Source organism: Anser cygnoides, chromosome 7, assembly GCF_040182565.1.
Source record: "Anser cygnoides isolate HZ-2024a breed goose chromosome 7, Taihu_goose_T2T_genome, whole genome shotgun sequence".
NCBI lineage: Eukaryota > Metazoa > Chordata > Aves > Anseriformes > Anatidae > Anser > Anser cygnoides.
In genome coordinates, this window is record NC_089879.1 from 10,048,544 (window position 1) to 10,068,683 (window position 20,140).

The 20,140-nt window shown below is 40.5% G+C and overlaps 1 protein-coding gene across 4 annotated transcripts in view; it reads right to left on the reverse strand.

Annotated features, from left to right (window-relative positions):
* Positions 1-3,722: 3,722 nt before the first annotated feature.
* ACSL5 (acyl-CoA synthetase long chain family member 5) overlaps positions 3,723-20,140 on the reverse strand; it is a 31,934-nt gene continuing 15,516 nt past the window's right edge. For all 4 annotated transcript variants that reach the window (XM_067000596.1, XM_013174554.3, XM_067000597.1 and 1 more), the window contains 20 exons: positions 15,293-15,478; positions 14,606-14,714; positions 13,889-13,953; positions 13,709-13,810; positions 13,269-13,368; positions 11,889-12,067; positions 11,172-11,204; positions 10,897-10,948; positions 10,389-10,462; positions 9,858-9,935; positions 9,275-9,409; positions 8,657-8,791; positions 8,483-8,578; positions 7,859-7,931; positions 6,933-7,021; positions 6,737-6,853; positions 6,159-6,302; positions 5,537-5,638; positions 5,108-5,179; positions 3,723-4,701 (listed from right to left, as the gene is read on the reverse strand). In XM_067000596.1, coding sequence (XP_066856697.1) covers positions 4,561-4,701; positions 5,108-5,179; positions 5,537-5,638; positions 6,159-6,302; positions 6,737-6,853; positions 6,933-7,021; positions 7,859-7,931; positions 8,483-8,578; positions 8,657-8,791; positions 9,275-9,409; positions 9,858-9,935; positions 10,389-10,462; positions 10,897-10,948; positions 11,172-11,204; positions 11,889-12,067; positions 13,269-13,368; positions 13,709-13,810; positions 13,889-13,953; positions 14,606-14,714; positions 15,293-15,448 — 2,052 coding nt within the window. In that variant the 5' untranslated portion in view covers positions 15,449-15,478 and the 3' untranslated portion in view covers positions 3,723-4,560. The remainder of the gene's footprint in view (positions 4,702-5,107; positions 5,180-5,536; positions 5,639-6,158; positions 6,303-6,736; positions 6,854-6,932; positions 7,022-7,858; positions 7,932-8,482; positions 8,579-8,656; positions 8,792-9,274; positions 9,410-9,857; positions 9,936-10,388; positions 10,463-10,896; positions 10,949-11,171; positions 11,205-11,888; positions 12,068-13,268; positions 13,369-13,708; positions 13,811-13,888; positions 13,954-14,605; positions 14,715-15,292; positions 15,479-20,140) is intronic.

Below are 20,140 nucleotides of genomic sequence, written 5' to 3' on the forward strand. Positions count from 1 at the left end.
GTTGTGGATTTAATTGTTCTTAGAGCTACAAGGACTGACTTATAGGCATGGAAATGCAAACTGATTGGGAAGTACAGATTTCACCTGTTGTTTTTGAAGGTTAGAAAGACTTCAGCTCTTACCATATAAATATTTTGTGTTTTTAATGGCAAAATATTATAGCCAGTTAATCTCATACTTCTGATATATGAGCGTTTATCCAAGGGACCGGAGTTGTTGATCCATCTTAGACTGAAAAGAAGCACTATCTTCTAGAGTGAAAACTTTTCTAAGTGTAGTCACTACTAAGTGATGAATATCTTACCTAAAGAGTTTTGTATTTAGCATCTAGTGTGGATTATTAGAAAGAAGACCTTAAAACAGAGTAACTTGTACCAGCTGAAAACTTTCTAAGTATCTCCTAAGTTCTGCAGGTGGTTTTGTTCTCTCAGTTAGACTAGTTCCGGATCACAAGGTGAGAGTTTTTGCAAATGATTGTTCTAAACTAATACCTTGTTTATCTCCACCTGCATGAGTTGTCTCAGGCAGATAAGCATGTCTTAGACAATATTAAGTGTATACAAAAATAACCACATAACAAACAAGCCAGCATTGCAACTATGCTGCTGCGCACAATCTTTACCTCCAGCACCAGTGACTTTTTATTACTTCAGCCTGCTGTGCATTACTGCTGATGGTGAGCCATTGTCTTAGGCTATGTTTCTGAGTTGTGTTAATGAGGAGCTAGCATTCATTTTCAGTAGTTTGAAAGCAGGCTGCTTTCCCCTGTTAAAGTCAATGCACTTTTATAGAAGCAGGCTGCTTTAGAAGTATAGGAATATATCATACTTCTAGCTTCCCTGCTAGCAAGAGCTGAAAGGCCATAACCTAGCAGAATATAACAAAAGGGTTAATTCTGCACTATTTTGTAATGTGATTGGAAATTAATATGAAGACCTCCAAACTGCATGGTGTAAAGTCTTAGTCTTGACTGGAGTGTTTTCTGTTTGGTGTTTGTCGAGTCTAGAGCCAAAGAAAGATGACAAAATAAGCTTGTCTTCCATCTGAAGAGCTGTCAAGGTTGACTATGCAATGATTAAATAGCTGCTATCTGTATTGACAGGCAGCAATTAATGATTTGAACAAATCGTCAGCACTGCTGACCACTGAGTGTTAGCTAGTTGGAGAAGGGGTTGGGGGGGCAGGAGTGGAATTTATGTGTACTGGTCTGCTTATAGGGACTGAATGTCTTTTTGTGTTTGAAGAACATCTTCAACTGGATTTCAACTTTCACCTGAGCAGAATTTTGCACACCAAGATCACTCCATACTGCACCACAGAACGCCCAGGAACTTTGCTTCAGAAGCACACTCAGAGTCTGAAATGAACTCTGAAGTGTGTATATATATTTTTTTTTTAATGCTTTCAACTTCTTTCCTTATGGCTATAACTTCAGTCCTACCTTGTCCCTTTTGTAGCACAGATAACTGTTGTTTCTACTTACCATTCTAGCACCTTCACTCAGCCAGTGCTTTCCTACAAAGAACCAGCCAAAACAAAATTGCCTACCTCCTGAAGGTGTTTAGAGGTCCTGCAGTGGAAAAAAAAAAATGCAAGCTGTCTTTTCAGAGCCAGAAACAGCTGTATCAGAGGATGAAATTTAAAGGCAAACCTGTACGGAACTCTCATGGTTACTGATAGTAAAAGAAATCGACAATGAAGGAGTTATTTCCTCCTAAGTAGTCCTGAACAAAAAGCTTCTGATTTTAACAGAGTTTTAGCATCTCCCATATAGTAAGCTTTTTCACATGCAAAGCAGTGGCCAGGAAGTGAAAAGATAATTTAGCAAGCTAGGAAGCCAGGGACGTGCAGGTTATCTAGTCTTTACAATTGACTGCCCTAGCTACTGCATTAGAGAATGATGCTAGAGGTGTCCTGAGAGCATTGATTTAAATAAGGACCTCATTAAAGTGAAATGATGAATTAAGAGTCAATACTTCTGTCCAAACGCTTCCTCTCTGGATAGAGAGGAAAGAGTCTAACTAGTTATTATTAAGTGAATTGCAGGCATAGGTGGTGTTCCACAGAGATGGAAAGAAAAGACACTTGGTGTATTTTTATATACAATTCATGCAGAATTTGGAGAGTCTAAATCTGGCAATCTACAACTGTAGAAGTAGTTAGCTCTCTTTTTACCTCCAATCTCTTTATCATTAGAAGAAAGCTGCAGTTACCTGATTGAATTTCACTGTACCTATAGCTGTCCTTACATCAAATCTTTGGTCATTCTGTGCAATAGTGCTTCAAGCCATGTTTAGTTTTCATTAGTTCACAAACAATATCCTGAAATCATTTTTGCATCATTTCAATGCAAGCATGCCTAGAGCACTCCTGTTTTCACTTTAAAGCTTTATTCTGGAAGCAGTTCATATGGCAAAATCATCACCAGGAGACTAGACCAATTTACACTTGAGTTACAATGTTTGATTTGTTATTCAGGCAATGCCATTACCCATCCAATTCAATCTTTGTAACAGCTAGTAGTAGATGCCACAAACATGAAAAATTTAAAAGTCTGTAGACTGTGAGACTAAGCTTAATTTCCTCTAAGAACAAACCAAGTTAAGCAACTGCGGTGTTTCCTGTATCAAAAGAGAAAGCATCATTACTATGTTTGAAAGTGGCCTGTATGGAGTTACTACTTTTTGAGACATAGTGCAGAAATGTAGGCATTCCCCATTCACTACAAAAAGAAGAGATCCCTGTAAACTGAATGAAGCACGGTGATGGATACCTGTATAATTCTAGTCAAAGGGTCCACCTCAGAGTGCCAGGCTGCAACTTCCAAACAGGTCATGGTGGGATAATTTCACTTGTTGATAAAACAAAGTATCTCAGTTGCTCTAGATTTGCTGCCCCCAACTGAGTTGCTTATCAGATTCCACAATCATTTTAAGTATACGTTTTTCTTCTTCCCTCATGCCTTCTCCTCAATCTGACATATAGGCCAAAAGATTAAGTCATCAGCAACTTTTAAGTCATTTTGCTTTAAGGAAATGGGAAAGACATGCAGCACAGTTAGTTGCATGTCTTTCAGGCTCTTTAAGTCTTTATACCCTGAGGTTATGAAAAGAACTGTGCTCAGTGCACATAAAATAAGTGATAGTTACCTAAAAGAATGAAGGTCTTTGGACTTACTTAGACTTGAAACAGAACTGTAAAGCTACATGTACTCCTCTCCTATATTACATCCTTCTTAAAGCTGCATTGCCTTTAACAGAAACAAACACCAAACTGTTACAGGAACAGGTAAAAATTGTCAGCAACTTGGCTTAACTCTCTCTACAGAACCCTGTAACCCTTTCTAAAAACAGAGGAGGACAGCACTCATTTGCCTAAATATATTTTCCTAAAGAACATAATCATTTTTTTGCCCTAAAATAAGACATCACATTTAATTTTCTATGGGACAAGCTGAGTAAGAGGAATGACTATGCTGAAGATTTTGACATATATTGTCTTACTATAAGAAAAGGAAAGCTGATTAGAGGAACACTATCTTGTTTCACGCTAGCTTATTGCCTCATGGCTTGAGCTGCAGCTAGGCTCAGACAGCACAGGAAACAAGTATACAGACAGCTAGGACACAGCCTCTGAAGAAAACTATCCATAACCAGGCAATAATAAGCCTGCAGGTGGATGTCTGGTTGCAGCAGAGAAAAAAAACAGGCTTTGGTCTGAGTTTGTAGTCACAATTTATTGCATTTTATATCCTTGAGAAGGACACTTAAGAGTTTGAGTTACTAGGCTCATAAGTTCATAAGTGTATTGGCTTTGTAATTGCCATTGCATTTGAGAACATGTGCAAAACAAACAAATCAATGATCCAGTGCCTCCCATAGTAAAGCTTGAAATATGTTTGCTTTACACACATGCATTTCATAAACCAGTTTATGCCCAACTAATCACACTTTCATTAAAAACAACATACAGTATGCAGTCCAAGGCTAGGAGCAGGAAGTTCATTTTGTAGTTGCTGAACAGATGTTAAGCCCCTATTTGTATTGTGACAGCTTAAATTGAGACAGGTTTGTTGAGGTTGTATCATCCTGAGTGGAGACTGAAGTGTTATCTTCCCGCACTTTGTCTTTGAACTACCTCGCCCCCAAACCTACAACACAACTGCACAAAAGTTCAGTCTGATTGCAGATCAAGCCACAAGTTCAGAATGGAGTTCATACTTGGAGCAAGAAAATTATATTCGCTTTTGACAACAGTAGGAAGTGCATACTTGGAAAAGGTTGAGGCTCTTCAGTGTTTGTGTGCTTCATTCACAGCCCAAGGAAGAGGGAAGTTCTGGCTTTGTCTAGACATCTGATGCACAGTCCCGTGAGATTCTACACTGCCAGTCACCAGTCATAGTGTAGCCGCCTTCATCTGAAAGTCTTTTTTCCCAGGATGCCAGAAACAAATATATTTCAGTTCTCCTTGCTCCCCTCCACTCATGCTTGTGTTCTCCATAAGTCATGTAGTGTTACAGATTGTTTGGATACTCCATTCAGTTTAATTTAAATTAGCCACTTATTCCTGCATTTTTGAATAGAGGGCCTCAATCTGCTTCTGGAAGAGTTTAACAAGTTCTGCTCTCTTTGCCTTCAGTGTTGGTGTCAAGAGTCCATTTTCTACAGAGAACAGCTCTGTGTGGATGTGAAGGTCTTTAACCTATTAAAAGAAAATAATTTAGCACATGACACAGAATTACTTAGAGGACAAAAAACAGTTCTCCTCAGCTTCCTTGAGCTTAGTCCAAGAACTCAGTCTCTAGTAACTAAACTGTTTCTTTGGTGCAAGTCAAACTCCTTTTGACAAAGAAAGATAGGCTGGCGCTACAGTACAGCTCCTGCAGCCGATGGGGAACCGTTCCATAGCAATTGCAGTGGTTGCCCTGTACATCTACCTGCCTCTCAGTCAAAAGACAGGTAACCAGGTAATGCTTCCCTGCCTACTGCAATCAGTTTTCCTGGGCAGCTGTCTTAGGTCCCTGTCCTGGCAGTCAGTAACAGCAGGAATAGACTTCCCAGCCATTGTATTAGCAATACTGTGACAAGCAGGATTTGGAAGTACTCACTTGTTCAAAGGATTTAAGACCAGCCTCTTTCCCCAGTCTGACCATATCTTCTAAAATAGCTTTCTTCACTGCCTAGAAGAGAGAGCAGAAGCAGTGTGGGTAAAGCTGCCATTTTGTAATTGGCTCAGGACCACAACCAGTGCCGTCAGTGAGAACTGAGATAGCAAGAATACAGGTATATATTTCAGCATTCAACATTTCTCATGTTAAGAAACATGGTGACATATGGTAACATGACCACTACAAGGTCATGCCTATCTTCTCATTGGAAAAGAAACAGTGATAGTCATTGAAAGTCATGCAGTCACCCAATATTAAGCTAGTTTAATTTACAAAAAGATGGGTAAAAAATGAAGTCAAAGCAATGCAAGATTGGACTTCAGAACTGAAAATCTACCTATAACCCACTAAGAAGGTAAGACCACTCACTGGATTTTTGCAGATATCTTCATAGGAACCCTTTATTCCCAGTTTTGCTGCAAATTCTGGAAGTGTCTCATGATCAGGAACCACTATACCTATTAGACAAGACTGAAAACAAGTAGAAGGAGTCACGTTTATACCAAGACCATTTGGAGTTACTTGTATTGTCTACATGAGAGCTTGATCGTCAAGAATATCTCTGTATTAAGCCCCATCTACATCCCAATCTGCAGAACTTGGAAAGCAGCTACACGGACTTTGAAGCCACTTACCTGAGTTCTGACAGCAGCAGTCCAAGTGCTCATATAGTACGTCTGTTACGTGCTAACCACTCCAGCAACTGACACCTTTATGGCAAAGCAGTGGAGACACTGTACAGAACTCACCTGACATACTAACTCCATACAAGTACATAATTAACCTTTACCCAACTTGCAACTTGATACCGAGATCTCCTTTTCTTTGGTGTCAAGAGGGAAGGCTATACAGAGGATATGCCTATAACTGTCGTGCCCTGGAGAACAGATCTTGTTCAAGTGCTGTAGTATATGTTAAAGTTTGTGCCCTGATATTCCAGAACTCATTGTGGGAGGAATCTTGCAGGATGCTCACTTGTAATATCACTTACCCTCAAACTTTCCCCATGTACAAAGACTTGGGCTACAGGAGCACTTCTAACATAGACATTTTCTATCTTCTCTGGTGCAATGTATTCTCCTTGTGCAAGTTTAAATATATTCTTCTTCCTATCGATGATCTTCAGTGTTCCATTCTAGAAGTTAAAGTTGGAAGCCGTTAGTTTCAAGTGCCTGTCTCCCTTCTATAGGCAGCAGAAGATAATGGTTTGCTTGTTTTTAAATGAAAGGCACATGATAATCTGGAACTGGTTTTTGCTCTCTAAAAGGGCACGTTGTCCAATTTCTCCAATAGGTGCAGACATGATTAGACAGTTGCTGTGTTCTCCTGTGACAAAAATGAGAGACTTTGTTCTTTGTTGTAGAAGATGCATATTCTTAACTACTGGCTTAGCAGGTGCTATGCAGGATCTTATAACCTGACTGGCCTTTGGAGCTTTGCCTGGAGTTACATGGTGAACAATTTAACAAAATATTTTGTAAAGCTTCTATCCTAGAATTTATTTCTGCAGCTTTGCAGCGTGCTGAAAATTCACATCCAAGGGATGGTTTGTATTAAGCAGTTACTCACTGGCATCCATTTCCCTATATCTCCAGTGTGAAGCCAGCCATCTTTGTCAATTGCTTCTGCTGTCTTCTCAGGGTCTTTCAGATAACCCTTGAACACATTTGGTCCTTTAATGCAGACCTACAGCAGGTACAGAATATTGTTAGTCACAAGCCTTATGTTTCAGTATTTTCTGATACACACAGGAGATTGTACCTACCTCGCCTTCATTATTGGAAGAGTAGTAGTTCATTTCTGCCACATCATCTAATTTTATGATGTTACAAGCCAGAGGGGGTCCAACATGGCCTAAGGGGAAAAAAAAAAACAAAACAACAAACAAGGATAGTCATGACTCGTGGATTCTGCTAGGAGTTGTACCTATTTAATATAAAACTGGAAAGACTAGGTCCCCCTACATATGACTTTACTGATAGTAGATACCTAATGGATCTATTCACTACGTTAGTAAGAAAGAGTACTGTTTAAAGGGGTCTGATACCAAAAGTTCAAGAACATTATGTATTATAAATCCATTTTCAGACACTTAATGCAGGATAAGTAGCAGTTAAGTCTCAATGTTTAGACTCATTTATTGGTCTAATCAATCACACCATGTGCCACACTTGCCTCCACAGAACTCCCCCACTAACCCTGGTGTTTATTTGCATTTCATCCTCATTATGATCTGCAGTTATGGTGCAGAAGGATGGTGACCTAAGCTTGAATTTAGAACGCTCAATATTAAAAACACCCCTGCTAAGAGAAACTTAAAACTCCAAGTTAGTGTCGCACTTCAGGAAAATATTCCTATCTGGCATTATAATCAATTCTTTGAGGTAAACAAATGGTTTGTGAGCTAAAACTAGTTTTCTTAAAGCCATTTGGGAAGTTCTTGTCAGTTTGCTCAGCTCTGTACAGGCACTCCTGCACAATGGGACAGGATATAGGTTAGGTCACTTTACACAAGAGATGCTCACCTATTTGAGCTGAATATTTTGGTATCCTGTTAACCATACAGGTGACTTGCTACAAAGAATCACTTTGAGGTTAACCACTCAGAATTTGTCTATTGTTTAACTAATAGCTTGAGTGCCACTTTCTATTGACAATTGTGCAAGAGTTTCCAAGTCTCAGCTACCACACCTGTTGTCCAGTCTCCAGGCATTGAGAAAGTGCATCCAGCTGAACATTCAGTCTGGCCATACGCTTCAAAGATCTGTGTGAGAAAGCATAAACATCCTTTGAACAGCAAGCCCTTGGTGTAAAAGGCCTCACAGTTTCAACTATGCCCATGCACAAATCTTGTCTTAAGGAGGAAACCAAGACCGTATTATCCTATTTCAGATTTCCTGGTCTTACTGGTGTGATTGGATGTTTTTCAAGTTCAGCTATCCAAACCTTGCTCTGGTTACCTCATTCTCTGCACTCTGTTCTCAGATGTACCACGCTAGGAGCTTACTGACTGTCAAGATAAGCCACAAAACTCAGAGGCAGCTGCCTGACTTGCTGAGGTTGCTGCATATTCCTTTTTCTGCTGCTCTATTCCTCCTCCCAGAGCATACAGGAGGTTTTGCAGTACTGTAGTTTGATGTCAATTAGCTCTGCAAAATTTTGTTCTGTTGCAGTTAACCCTCATCAAGCAGCCTGTAAATATTGAAGACCCTGACAGCAGTGCCTCCAGGAACAAGCTCAGCTAGACCACAGCTGCATCACTGATTACACCCAAGTGACCATCAAATAGGCATTCAAGAACAAGAATCAGCTTACCTGACAGCCCAATACTGCTCTGAGAAATGTCAGGACAGAGGGAGATATAGGGGCTGCACCCGTTACCATTATACGCACTCTTCCACCCATGGTCTCCTACAAGTGAATTAGAAGCCATCAGATCAAACTCTTAGCATTACATTGCTTGGGGTACTTACACTTGTAAGAGCTTACCTGAACTTTTTTGAAGATCAGCCAATCCAAAATGCTGTCATTTCTCATTATGCCTTGTTTTACTTCAGCCATCTTCACAGTCATAGCAATATTGAACATTATTTTTTTCACTGGGGTATTTGCACCACTTTGTATCTGTAAGGAAAAGTATCAGACCCTCAGGTTTCAACTCATATCTATGCCTCAAGTTCTTGCTTTATTAGGAGGCACCATGCATTACTTTGGTGTTCTAGGATTTGTCTTCACTATTGCCATGATCTAGGAGACAAACCAAAGTGCAATACTAATTTGTGTTGCTGCAGTCATACTTCAGCTACAACTCCGAGGGCTAGTGAGCCTTCTAGCTTTGCACTTGCTTTATTTTCATTCTGAAAGTAAACAAGATCTTTGTCTCAGAACAGCAACAGACCTATCTCAGCCATGACTGCATACACTGCACTTATAGTCCAGGTCTCAGGGATCTTTCCGTCTCCTGGGAAAGGATTTTAAAGAATTCCTTCTGCTAAGGACTAATTAACCTCATGATGATATTATGATGCATTCAACTTCAATTTGAATGTGCATACTTGCTTAGATACATGAATGTTAAGACAATTTAGCTAAAAATTGCTCACATACCTTGTCATATATTCTATTGAGTAGTCTCGGTACAACTGGGAATAGTGTTGGCTTCAAGGTTTTCATGTCATCTGTCAGCAATTTGATGTCTCCTTGGAAGAAGCCTACTTTTGCTCCACAGCTGTAGACCACAGTCTGAAAATCAACCAAATGTCAGTCAAGGATAATTCATAGCTTTGTTAGCCATAATAATTTTCTATGGAAAGCAGCATGATTTCCAATACTCAATAGGAGTATTGTTCATGTGTAAATAGACTTTGAGGAAATATAGAAAGCCAGCAGTTTTTGCTATAATTTGATTTATAGATGGCTAATGGCTTGATGCCGCTAATTTGGCCTGCAGATTTGCAGATTGGTGTCACAAATTCAGTGAGGCTGGACTGAAGAACAAAGCTTCCTTACAGGAGGTTAGTAGCCATATCTTGGAGAAGTAACTAGGCGTTAATTTAGTCTGTTTAAAGGTTTACCTTAGGTAGGTGGGCTTAGCCATTTAGGTATGACTTCTACCAGGTGTTACTGTCAATTAGTTTATACATCCTATGTCTTCTACGGAAGCTTAGTAGCATGCACACAGTCTACTTACCTGTACAACTCTCTCAAACATGTGAGCCAAGGGGAGATAGGATATGCTGATATCGGAAGGCATACATTCAACTGTGTTCTACAGGAGAAAGAAACAGAAGTATGTCAGCACTCCCTATGCCCTCTTGAGTAAAAGTAAGTTTGGATCAATTTGAGTGCTTTGAAATATATGCTTTTAAAAAGACTGAAGCAACTTAGGCTCATCCACCATCTTTTCAAAACTTGCAGCTATAACTGACTCAGTCAAGTGTGAGACAGGACACTAGATCAGGATTAGTTTCATGTTTCAGCAAAACTTGAAATATGGTGGTTTAGTACTCTTGGCATGTAGGTCTGACTCATTCTAGAGTAACTTCTAAGTAGTTCTTGTTCAAGGTCAAACCAAGTTATTTACCATACCATTCTCCCGTGGAAACAAGGGCACTTAGGATAGTGCCTACAGGGAATGAATGGTTTGCAGAAGACGCCCACAGTAAAGTCATTTTCACCACTCAGTCACATAGCCTAGAGACCACCGTTAACAGTAGCTTACCTCTACGCTTCTAAGGAAGGCAGCCGCATTTGCAACAACATTCTTATGTGTCAGCATGGCTCCTTTAGGGTTACCTTTGGAGAGATCAGACAAAGTCAGCTGTGAGTGACTGCTGCTGCAATCAGTTAGTTGTCCATGTCTTCTTTGGCTCAGTCACTTTGAGCTGCCTTGGTATTAGGCTCAGTCATAGCTTGCATTATCTTAGGAGATCACAAATACATCTCATCTTGAGCACTTTCAGCTACGGCCCTAAGACCCTGTATTTTTCACAAAGTAGGACAACATATATTTGGTTAATCTTCCCTCACCCAGCTCTAAGAAGCTTTGTCTTTGTGCACTTGACTTGTAGGGACAATGTCCCGATATACCAAGTGTCCTCAGTAGTGGCTTGACATGGTTCTAACTTATTCTTTTATGTTGTTAGTATTTCCCTTTTTTGCACTGGAAAGTTAGTGTTTTTAGTACAGCAGTTGTTTTAATATAAAAGCAACAACATGCATTCTCTTACCTGTTGTACCACTAGTAAAACACACAATGCAAAGATCTTCAGGCTTAGGAGGCTAGAGGGAAAAAGCCACATTAGGTCAACAGTGTAAGGATTATTAGGTTAGTTATCAGTATTTACGTACACTTCCTGAAGGTAGAAGAACTAGGAGTTTTTTGGAAACATCAAGACAAGATAGACAAAAAAAATCCTGCCAGCCTCCTTTCCTATCAGCATGGCAAGAGGTCTTTTCAAAGACTAGTTTCACAAGTTTAGAACTATTCCACAGAGATACTTACATTTGGTTTTCTGATGTTGTTTCTTCCCAGCTCCTGTAATAGAGAAAATACAGCTTAACAATTGCAACAGAACGAAGTGCAGCAATAGCAAATGAATACGTAATTGGATTTCAAATGCAATGTTATAGTTGGACTCTTGAAATTATCTCATTCAGTGAGAGAAGTTGGTCTTCACACATTTAGGACTTATAACTTGGAAAAGCTGACTCCTGAGACTGTGAAAAGCATGAATGTGTAGAAAGTGAGTAGAGCTGCTTAAGGGATTTGGAAGTCCTGAATGGAGATATTTCATTTTATTTAATATAGGCCACATCTCTTACACTCCACATTTATACCTCAGATCTGGAAATTAAGCCTAGTACTGGGGTGTCAAAACAGCCAGTCATTTACACTTAAAGTTTTAATTAGACTCAACTGGCAGCTTAGAAGCCTGATAAATCCTGTTACAACTGTACCGTGAGATATGCTAAGGCAGTCTTCAAGTTAATGCATAGAGTGTCCACAGCATATGAGCACAACTTTAGTCAATGGTTTGAACTCTGCAAGTCTACTTGGCGAAATATATCAAGTTTCAAAATGACTGCTCATTAAGATCTCTGATACAGGCGTGACGACTGGATGATTCTTATATTAAAGTGTCATTGTTGCCAGAGAAGGTGCAGTTGTCTAGTTAGCAAGGTATTCCTCTGCAAGATCAAGAAGTCTTTAGTCACCTACCTCAACCTCCTGTAGTGCTAGAATTTCAACTCCCACTTTAGCTGCTCTGTCCTTGAGCTCTTTATTGAAGAGATCCATAAGAATTATAGTCTTCACACATGGGGTCTTTCCTTGCTCACAGTTTTCAAGCAAGATCTCTGCTTTCTCCGGCTTGTCACAAATTACTACGCTTATGTCAGCTACAGAAAAGAAATTACATTTCACAGGTCTGTTCTGAGGACATGGGACACTAGTGAGAGACAGCTCAGTGGAACATATACTTAGAATGTAATATTGGTTATGTTCCAAAGCCATTTGCATTTGGATCACATGGATTCACTGGCTGGCTTGACAGTGCTAAGAAATTTGTTTCCTACTAGGGCCAACTGACTTTATAGCTAGAATCTCAGTTTTACCCAATGTGAAACCTTTACACTGAAGAATCAAAGACAAATATCTTCAGTCATAGGCAAGACAAGTATTTATTCTTTTGGTATTGCCATAAAAGCTCACTGATCAATTAAATTTAACCATTTTCCTTAAATCTAAAGAATTTTAGACTGGTTTGAAAGAGGTAGCTAAAATTTGAGTTAATGGCTCAACTTCCCTGCATGTGCAAGAAAGCTTTATGCCATTACAAAATCCTTTACCAGTAAGACAGCAGAGGAATTGGATTTGTCTGAACATGCTGGTTCCCCATTAACCTAGTCAGTCACAGCTGTGTAGCACTAAGGCAAGACCTGCTGGCAAGATTCACCACCATGACTGTTCAAGTGCTTTTGCTTGGCAAATCCTGTTTATAGGTTGGATCCTAGATAGTTGCGACAGCAGTTGATTTTTATTTCCTCCTGCCCTCAATCACCCCTCAGACTAGGGAAAGAAAGTTTGAAGATGCATTCAAGCTCCCTCTCCAGTTTCTTTCATGATGGCATGCTAGCTGTTAGTTCTATAAAACTAAACAGATAGATTTAGGCTTATCTCTACTCCTCCCCTCCTCTGCTCTTTGCCTCCTAGAACTTTTTAAATCAGAGAGACACATCTAGTCTTAATTTGCATGCAAATCTGTCTGCATTGTCTGTTTGGCAAACAGTGTGGGAGTTCAAGATTGCCAAACCTCAAACAGCAAAGTTGTTGACCCCTCTGATTGCAGCACGGTCCACAGAATCTAGCAGGCTGTCAGTGGACTTGCACCCAAGACACTAGGAGACATACAAAACCCACTGCTTTCTTCTAAGCGTTGAATCTCATACTCTGCAAACCAGCTTTACAGAAGCAGTGTCTATAAAACTATAGGTTAAAGCTACTCTAATTTTTGCGTGAAATTTCTTTGCACTTTAACCTTCTCAAAATAAAGCTTCTTAGAGATATCGTTATTATGAAGTAGTTGAAGTCAATATTTACCTTTGTTGACAATATACACAATAGCCTCTGGCCCCAGAGTGTCATATAGTGGAACAGCAACCATTGAGTAAGTGTAGCAGGCATACTCTGAAATGATCCACTGAAGAGAGAAAAAAGAGCTAGAGAAAAATAGCAGCTCACAAGACAGGATTACCTAGTGACTTCATACAGCTTGACTAGCTCATGTACACATTAGTAGTGTTTGTGTAAGGAGCATGTCTATGAGGTTCTTACAGTATCAAGGGTTCAAGATAGTTACTGATTGTATTACATGCCCAGCATAGTATGTGCCCAGTCAGTAATAAGGGACTAGGAGGGAAAAAGCCAGTTGTGGTTGTTCCTCATGTGGCCTCAAACTATTTAAATAGCAAGCTGAACAGACCCTCTGCTCCCCAAGATGTCAGAATTTACTGGGAAATAACATTCAATTTGTCGCTTACCTCTGGCCTATTCTGAGCAAAAATGCCAATAAATTGGTCTGATGATGGTGTACATCCTTTCTGCAGAAGCCCTGATCCCAGGTATTCAGCTCTGTCCAAAACCTGTAAGAAAGTTTCCCCCTGTTTTAGCGCTACAAAACAGCATCCCAAATTAAGTCATCCGTGATGTACAACACTCACCTGTTTGTACGTCAGCCACTGATAAGGTTGGTTGGGTTTTCTGTAGCCTAAACAGTTGCCATTTCCTAATGGAAGAGTTCAGAAAAGCAGCTGTAAAGCTCAGTACTGAAGCTGCATCACACTTCAATGCAACATTGGTAAGTGGGAAGTATTTTCAGACATCTACCTAACTGTGTGAAGCGTGGAAGTGTGCAGTGTCCACAGTTAAGCACATTGCACAAACAAGGATTTTAAGACTGATGGCTTCATCTTTATAAGCAATACTTCCAGGATCTGCTGATATTTTCCCATTTCACAACTCAGCAGAGTTTGAAGTAGTTTGTAATCTATCACATTTTCATGTCTGGGACCCTTGAAGTCAGACAGACTCATTCTTACGAGCAGGCAGTAATCTTACACTGAAAAAAACTCACCCACTTCATAGACAAAACAGAGGGATTTATTTGCACACACCCTTTTCCCCCCCAAACCACACTTGGTATTGCTAAGTCTTCACAGGACTCTGCCACCTTAAGCTCCCAATGTTTGCTCCTGCCCAATCTGCCAACTGCTACTGCTTCCAAATCGAGGGGGGGAAATATGGTCACTTGTCACTCCACCCCACAGAAGTCTAGGAAACCTTAACTGTTACTACAGACAAGAAATAATGCAAAAAAGCTTGGAACCACTTTTTTTACTTGCAATGTGTAAGTACTAACTGGCAGCTGCAAAGCTTACCAGAAGCATGCAGTCCTCTCTGGAAAACTTCATACAAGGTTTTAGCATCTTCAAAGTAATAAGAAATCAGGTTATTATCTGTCAAGATTGCAGCTCTTCTGGCTCCTCCCTAGGAACAGAGCACAGTTATGAAATCAGTGCAGAACAGATGCAATGCCATTTGTTCCTCAGCTAGTCTCCCAGCAATCCCTTTTAAAGCATTTCAATGCCATTGAATTGTCAGGGAAGTCTCATTTTCCTTCCTGGTTTTGATCTATTCAGTCACTAGTCACATGCAGAGGAATTTTCTATATGGCCTAGACTAATATTCAGTTGTGGGCTATTATAGAGACCTTGACTAAGATGAAGTGCAACCACTTACATAGTTACATGAAGTCCTGAATCTCAGTCTAGCATCAGCCTCAAAACAGATGCAAATCATTTATAGTACATAAAAAAAAAAAAAGTCAGTGACAGCCAAGGGTAAGGAGCACACCTAACCCTGTTGGAAAGAGTTGCAGTTTCTTACTCTTAACACTTAAGACTGGCATCTTAACACTTCCCTTCTCCCCACAATACTGCTGAGCTGTACAGCAGGTTTTGTATCTCAGACAGCAGAGTTTCCACAGATGCCCAGAGTCAAAAGGGATTGGTATTCAGGGCAAGCTTCTCAAAATACTCCATCCCCACATGAAGAATAAGCATTACCTCAATTCCTATCGACTGCTTGTTCAAGTCAGCGGGAGGAAAAACAGGTTTGGGCCTGCTTATCACCCACAGGGAGATGACAACCCCAAATACAATAAGAGTTATCAATGCCGGTGTTGGGAGCGGTGAGAACAAGACTTGAAGTATCCAGATCATTGTGCTGGATCAGTGCAGTCGGAGTTGAACCTGAAACAAACAGGAGGTTTAGTAGGTATACGTTAGAAGCACTCACTACCTGTAAGCCAGGGTTACTTAAGTAGTTTGTTAAGCTATACCACAGATTGTTTCAGCTGTTTGCCCCTAAAGACTCCTGGTACAATAATAAGGCATACTTATGCAATGCTTTAAGCCTCTTTAAGAGATCTAAAGTCACCTGTCCCCATAAATTTTAATCCATTCTGCATCCACCTCCACAAAAAGCTGAAGTCCAATGATGTCAAGCAAGGAACAGATGTCATTTTTTTCCTACTCAAGAGTAAAAATCTGCCAGTATATGATTTCCCAAGTTAAGTATATACAAAAAAAATAATGCATATAGTTCAGAGATGTGAACGGTGGAAGAAAACACCTCAAAACAGCTATAGCTGTCCAACAGGAGGAGTTATTGCTGAAGCTTACACAGATGTAATGAACTTGTAACAGTCTGCAGGAGAAGCAATGTCCTCATGATCAGCTGCTCCTACCGGAAATCTGAATCTATACCAGGAAAGTGCTTCTGATGATGGCAGTGTCCTCAGCATAAGATACAGCACAAGTCAAAACTCTGAAAGATACTTTTGCACAAAGAAATGGTGACCTGGAAGTCAACGTGTGCAACGCAAGTCTGGCTGGGAGATACAGAAGCAGTTTTGCTGCTTACATCTTGCAGAATCTCTTCCTGCAATGGCAAGGAAGCAAAAACTGAGAATACAGGATTTCCTCACAAGAGATGCAAAGCAACATCTAGTTCCTTCTCCTCTCTTAGGAGCAAGTATTTTAATTTCCAAAATGCTCTGGTATTTTTCAGATTGAATAGCCAAGGCAAATCTAGCAGATCTGACTGTATTTGGTCAAAATGAACTCAGATCTCACTAATTTATCTTTGCTAGTATCTAAATAGGTATGCAGGACACGTCACATCACACTTGGCAAGGTCATTAACCACACCCTTTCAAGTTCCTTCATGCAGAATTGAGGGGACCCAATCCTTAGATACGTAAGCTAGCAACTAACTGACTCCTTGTACAAGAATAATACCAAGTATTCTGGAGCAATGGGCTCCAGGTACCCTTTAATTAGAGTAACTTGAGAAAGTTGAAGGTATTTTTCAAACAGTAAATTCAGCCAGGTCTCAAAGTCAGAATTTGGGTCTCTGCACCCAGACTGATCAGTTAGATCACCCACATGAGGTTTATGGGTTTGTACTTCTCAGTTTCCGGTGGCTACGTTAATTGGCAATCCTAATGTGTTCTCTGGTGAGAGAAAAGTAAGACGTGCTTTGGATGCTCAGCATCTGGATAAGAACAGGTACCATGGAGACTTGTCAAGGCCAAGCTGCCAAAAGCACATCACCCATGTATCTGGCAAGTATCAACTCCCTAGACCTACTCATTTTGAGTTACAGTGTGCCCTCCAAACCCCCTGACCTACATCTGATGCATTGAGAGAACTGCCACAAAAAGTTCTGCTACAGCAAGAACGGCAGGAGCTAGTGATTTATGATGGCATTGAATGAATCTGGTCATTGGACATACCACACCTAGGAAGTACGAGCCTCTTTTTTCTCAGTACAGAATATTGCCCATCTCCATACCCTTCCTTTGGCTTTTATCAACTGAGTCTGGGGGAAAATAAAAAAGTCTCCTAAACCAGGTCTGCTGCTGAAGTTTGAATTCATGTCAAAGTCACCCAGCAGTCTGTTCTATCACTGCTGTATTTGGAAAAGTAAGAATTTAATACTCTTCATGATGTATACATTTGGTCTTGTTAACCTTTACTTCAGCAGTAAGCAAACAGCTTTCTGTAGGTGGCTGAACAGTATCTGATTTATAGTGGAAGTCAACTACTTGCTTTTATGTTATAGTATGAGAACTGAAGCAGCTTGGTACGGGCATCTCCACTGTTCTACATGCAGAGGTGTTTGATATACAAACTTTTTTGCTTTAACTCAGAGACCATTGCTAGATCCATGTGGCAGAACAAATCACATTTGAACCACTTGTATGTTGGAAGCTTAGCCTGTGGGAAGATGGCAAATCTAGAGCTCAGCACATCTATCCTCCCATCCCTCTAAAAGGGATACCAGAGTACTCATATCCAGTTACCCTGAATTTTCATTTATAGCAATCAGCTTCTGCTGTCTTTTTCCATCCCCAGATGGGTCAAAAGGAGTTTTCACTCAGTGTGTTTCAGATGACTCTTCTCTGGATGTAAAGTTCTCCCAGTGAGCAGTACGAGAAGGGAGCTATGTGCAGGCAGCTGAAGGAAGCACATGCCTGCGTAGTTGTACCAGTGTTAATGACTGAGTTGTGTTCTCACGTTCATTTTAATAGCAATTTAAAGGCTATTTCCTAGAAACCAGGAAGGATTGGTTGCCTTGAGAATATTGTGCTAGAGGTAATAAGCATAACTGTCGATCATATCTGTAGCACAGAGTTCTTTTCTGTAACTGATTAAAGCTGATTAGCAGTGTTAATTAGCCTAATCAGGCAGATTGGTGCAGTTGTCACAAACAACTACTGTCTGTTAAATGGCCTTATTTGACAGAAAATTAATAGAAGACACTTGTCTAATCTTGCTGTGGTAAGGATTCCTAACCCCAAATGTTCCAGGCAGCAGTAGGTAAGGCACTGAAAGCCTTCAGTCATGGTACTCACATCTCCTCGTTGGCTCGCATGCAAGGCAGTCTTCCTAGATGTCTTGGCACAAACTGACCATTGAGCTCTGAAAGATAATGATGCTCGGAGCAGAGAGCTCAGAGAAGTCTAGGGAGAGCACCTGATCTAGTGTGAGAGAAGCCTGAAGGTGATTGATTGCAGCAAAGCTTTTGCCTTCAGGTTGAATTGATTCCACAAGTTTCTACCACAGAGAAGAGAAAGCAGGCAGTAGTCTTATCCCAGTGTGACCTAACCAGCATTCCTATAACTGAAAATTATTCTTGACTAGTTACAAGCCAAACCAAAACAATTTTAAATTTAAAGAAACATCCTGTGACAAGCTCATGTCCAAAACCTGGGAAGTATCATGTGTTCATTTGCTTCTAATTAGTTTTTTCTAATAACCGTCATTGCTAGCCCACTTACAGTACTGAATAAGCCTGTATATGCAAGGGGCAAAACCTAACATCCTTTAAAACCACAGAAGTTTTTGTTGTGTCAAAAGCACAAATACCTAGATCTTCTTTACATTACATGAAAAATACGCTGTTCTTATCTGAAAGGCAATTTTAAATTCCCTTTACTTATTACAGTGTTTTGCTTTTACTTTCCAACTGTTCGTTTAGTTGGCTTTAACCCCTACTGTCAAAGTACACAGGGTGTGTTATTCAGGCTGTGACAAGAAACCACAAGTGAATTTATCTCAACTTCCAGATCTAAGCCAGTTGTCTACTATTCCTAGAGTTTATACCATAAATACGTGTGAAATCCAAGGCACTGCTAATTAACCACCTCTGGCATCCTTCAAATACCACTTAATCCTGCTGCCCTGAGAGCAGAAGAGCCAGCAGAGAGGACAGGAAACTTTTTTCTTTACGAGTCTTTTGTCCATGTACTCCACCCTCGATATGTGCCATGGAGTAACCACAACCTGAGTTTCACCCACAAATCCGGTACATTGTACATAGATGATACCTGATCTATATGGGCTGAGTGAAAACTCAGCTTGGTGCAACATGCAACAGTGCCAGGGCATTTTGACTGTAGAGTTAATGAGCATTAAGGGCTTTCTTAAGCGTGCAGAGAGGCTGGAGTGCTTAAAACCCCAGGGTTTTGAGGGACTTAGCCCCCAGTGACCAGAAAGATGGGAAATGCACAGATGTCTCAAGCCACCTCTGTTAGTCCTCTTGTGCAATAAGATCATAGATGGTTAAAGTGTACTTAGGTTGTCTGACCTGATCAATGGTCAGGGATAAGGTGCACCAGGATCAGGAGTGCAAAGGCTTAGGTTCCCCTCCACCAACCCCCTTTTTATCAAAAGAGATTACAGTGATTCCAGTTACAGCCTTGAGTTCAGGACTGCGTGTTCTCATTTCTACTGTACACCCCCCCATAATCTCCAGCACGATTCCTTCATTAGCTAGAGGAATGAATGAGAGTTGTTCTCTATTCTCTACAAGTCAGCAGTCATCGGAAAGTAACTGAGCTCTGTGGTTTCAAGCATAGAGGTTTGAAGAAAAACTTATCATCTCTCTCACAGAGTTCTTTACAGACAGCAAATCTCTGGTATTTACACCATTTCAGAGGCAAGGGTCATGCACTGCCCGTGAGATTTTTTTCCAAGATTATATTCTTTGTCTCATGCCTGCCCAAGAAATGGTTTAATTATGCTTTTGAGGCAATCACAAGAACTTGTTATCAGCGTTAGTAACGTAACCTACTGACTCTGAGCAGAAGGAGTAAGGAGCAGCCCCAGTGTAGCTGGTTCTACCCTAGTTCATTAACTAATCACCATTAGCTCACCCTTTGCATTTGCTTACACATAGTGCAGCTCTTGCCTGTCTCCTGCAGATGTGAGCCATGTGCCAGTTTGTGCTTAGAAGCATTGTGTGCCATCTTCCTCCAGCTGCAGCAAGGAAAGCTGGTGTTCTGCAGGGTTTAGCATCCAGAGGGAAGCTAAAGTGCAAGATCTCAGCAGCAACTGCTGAACAGA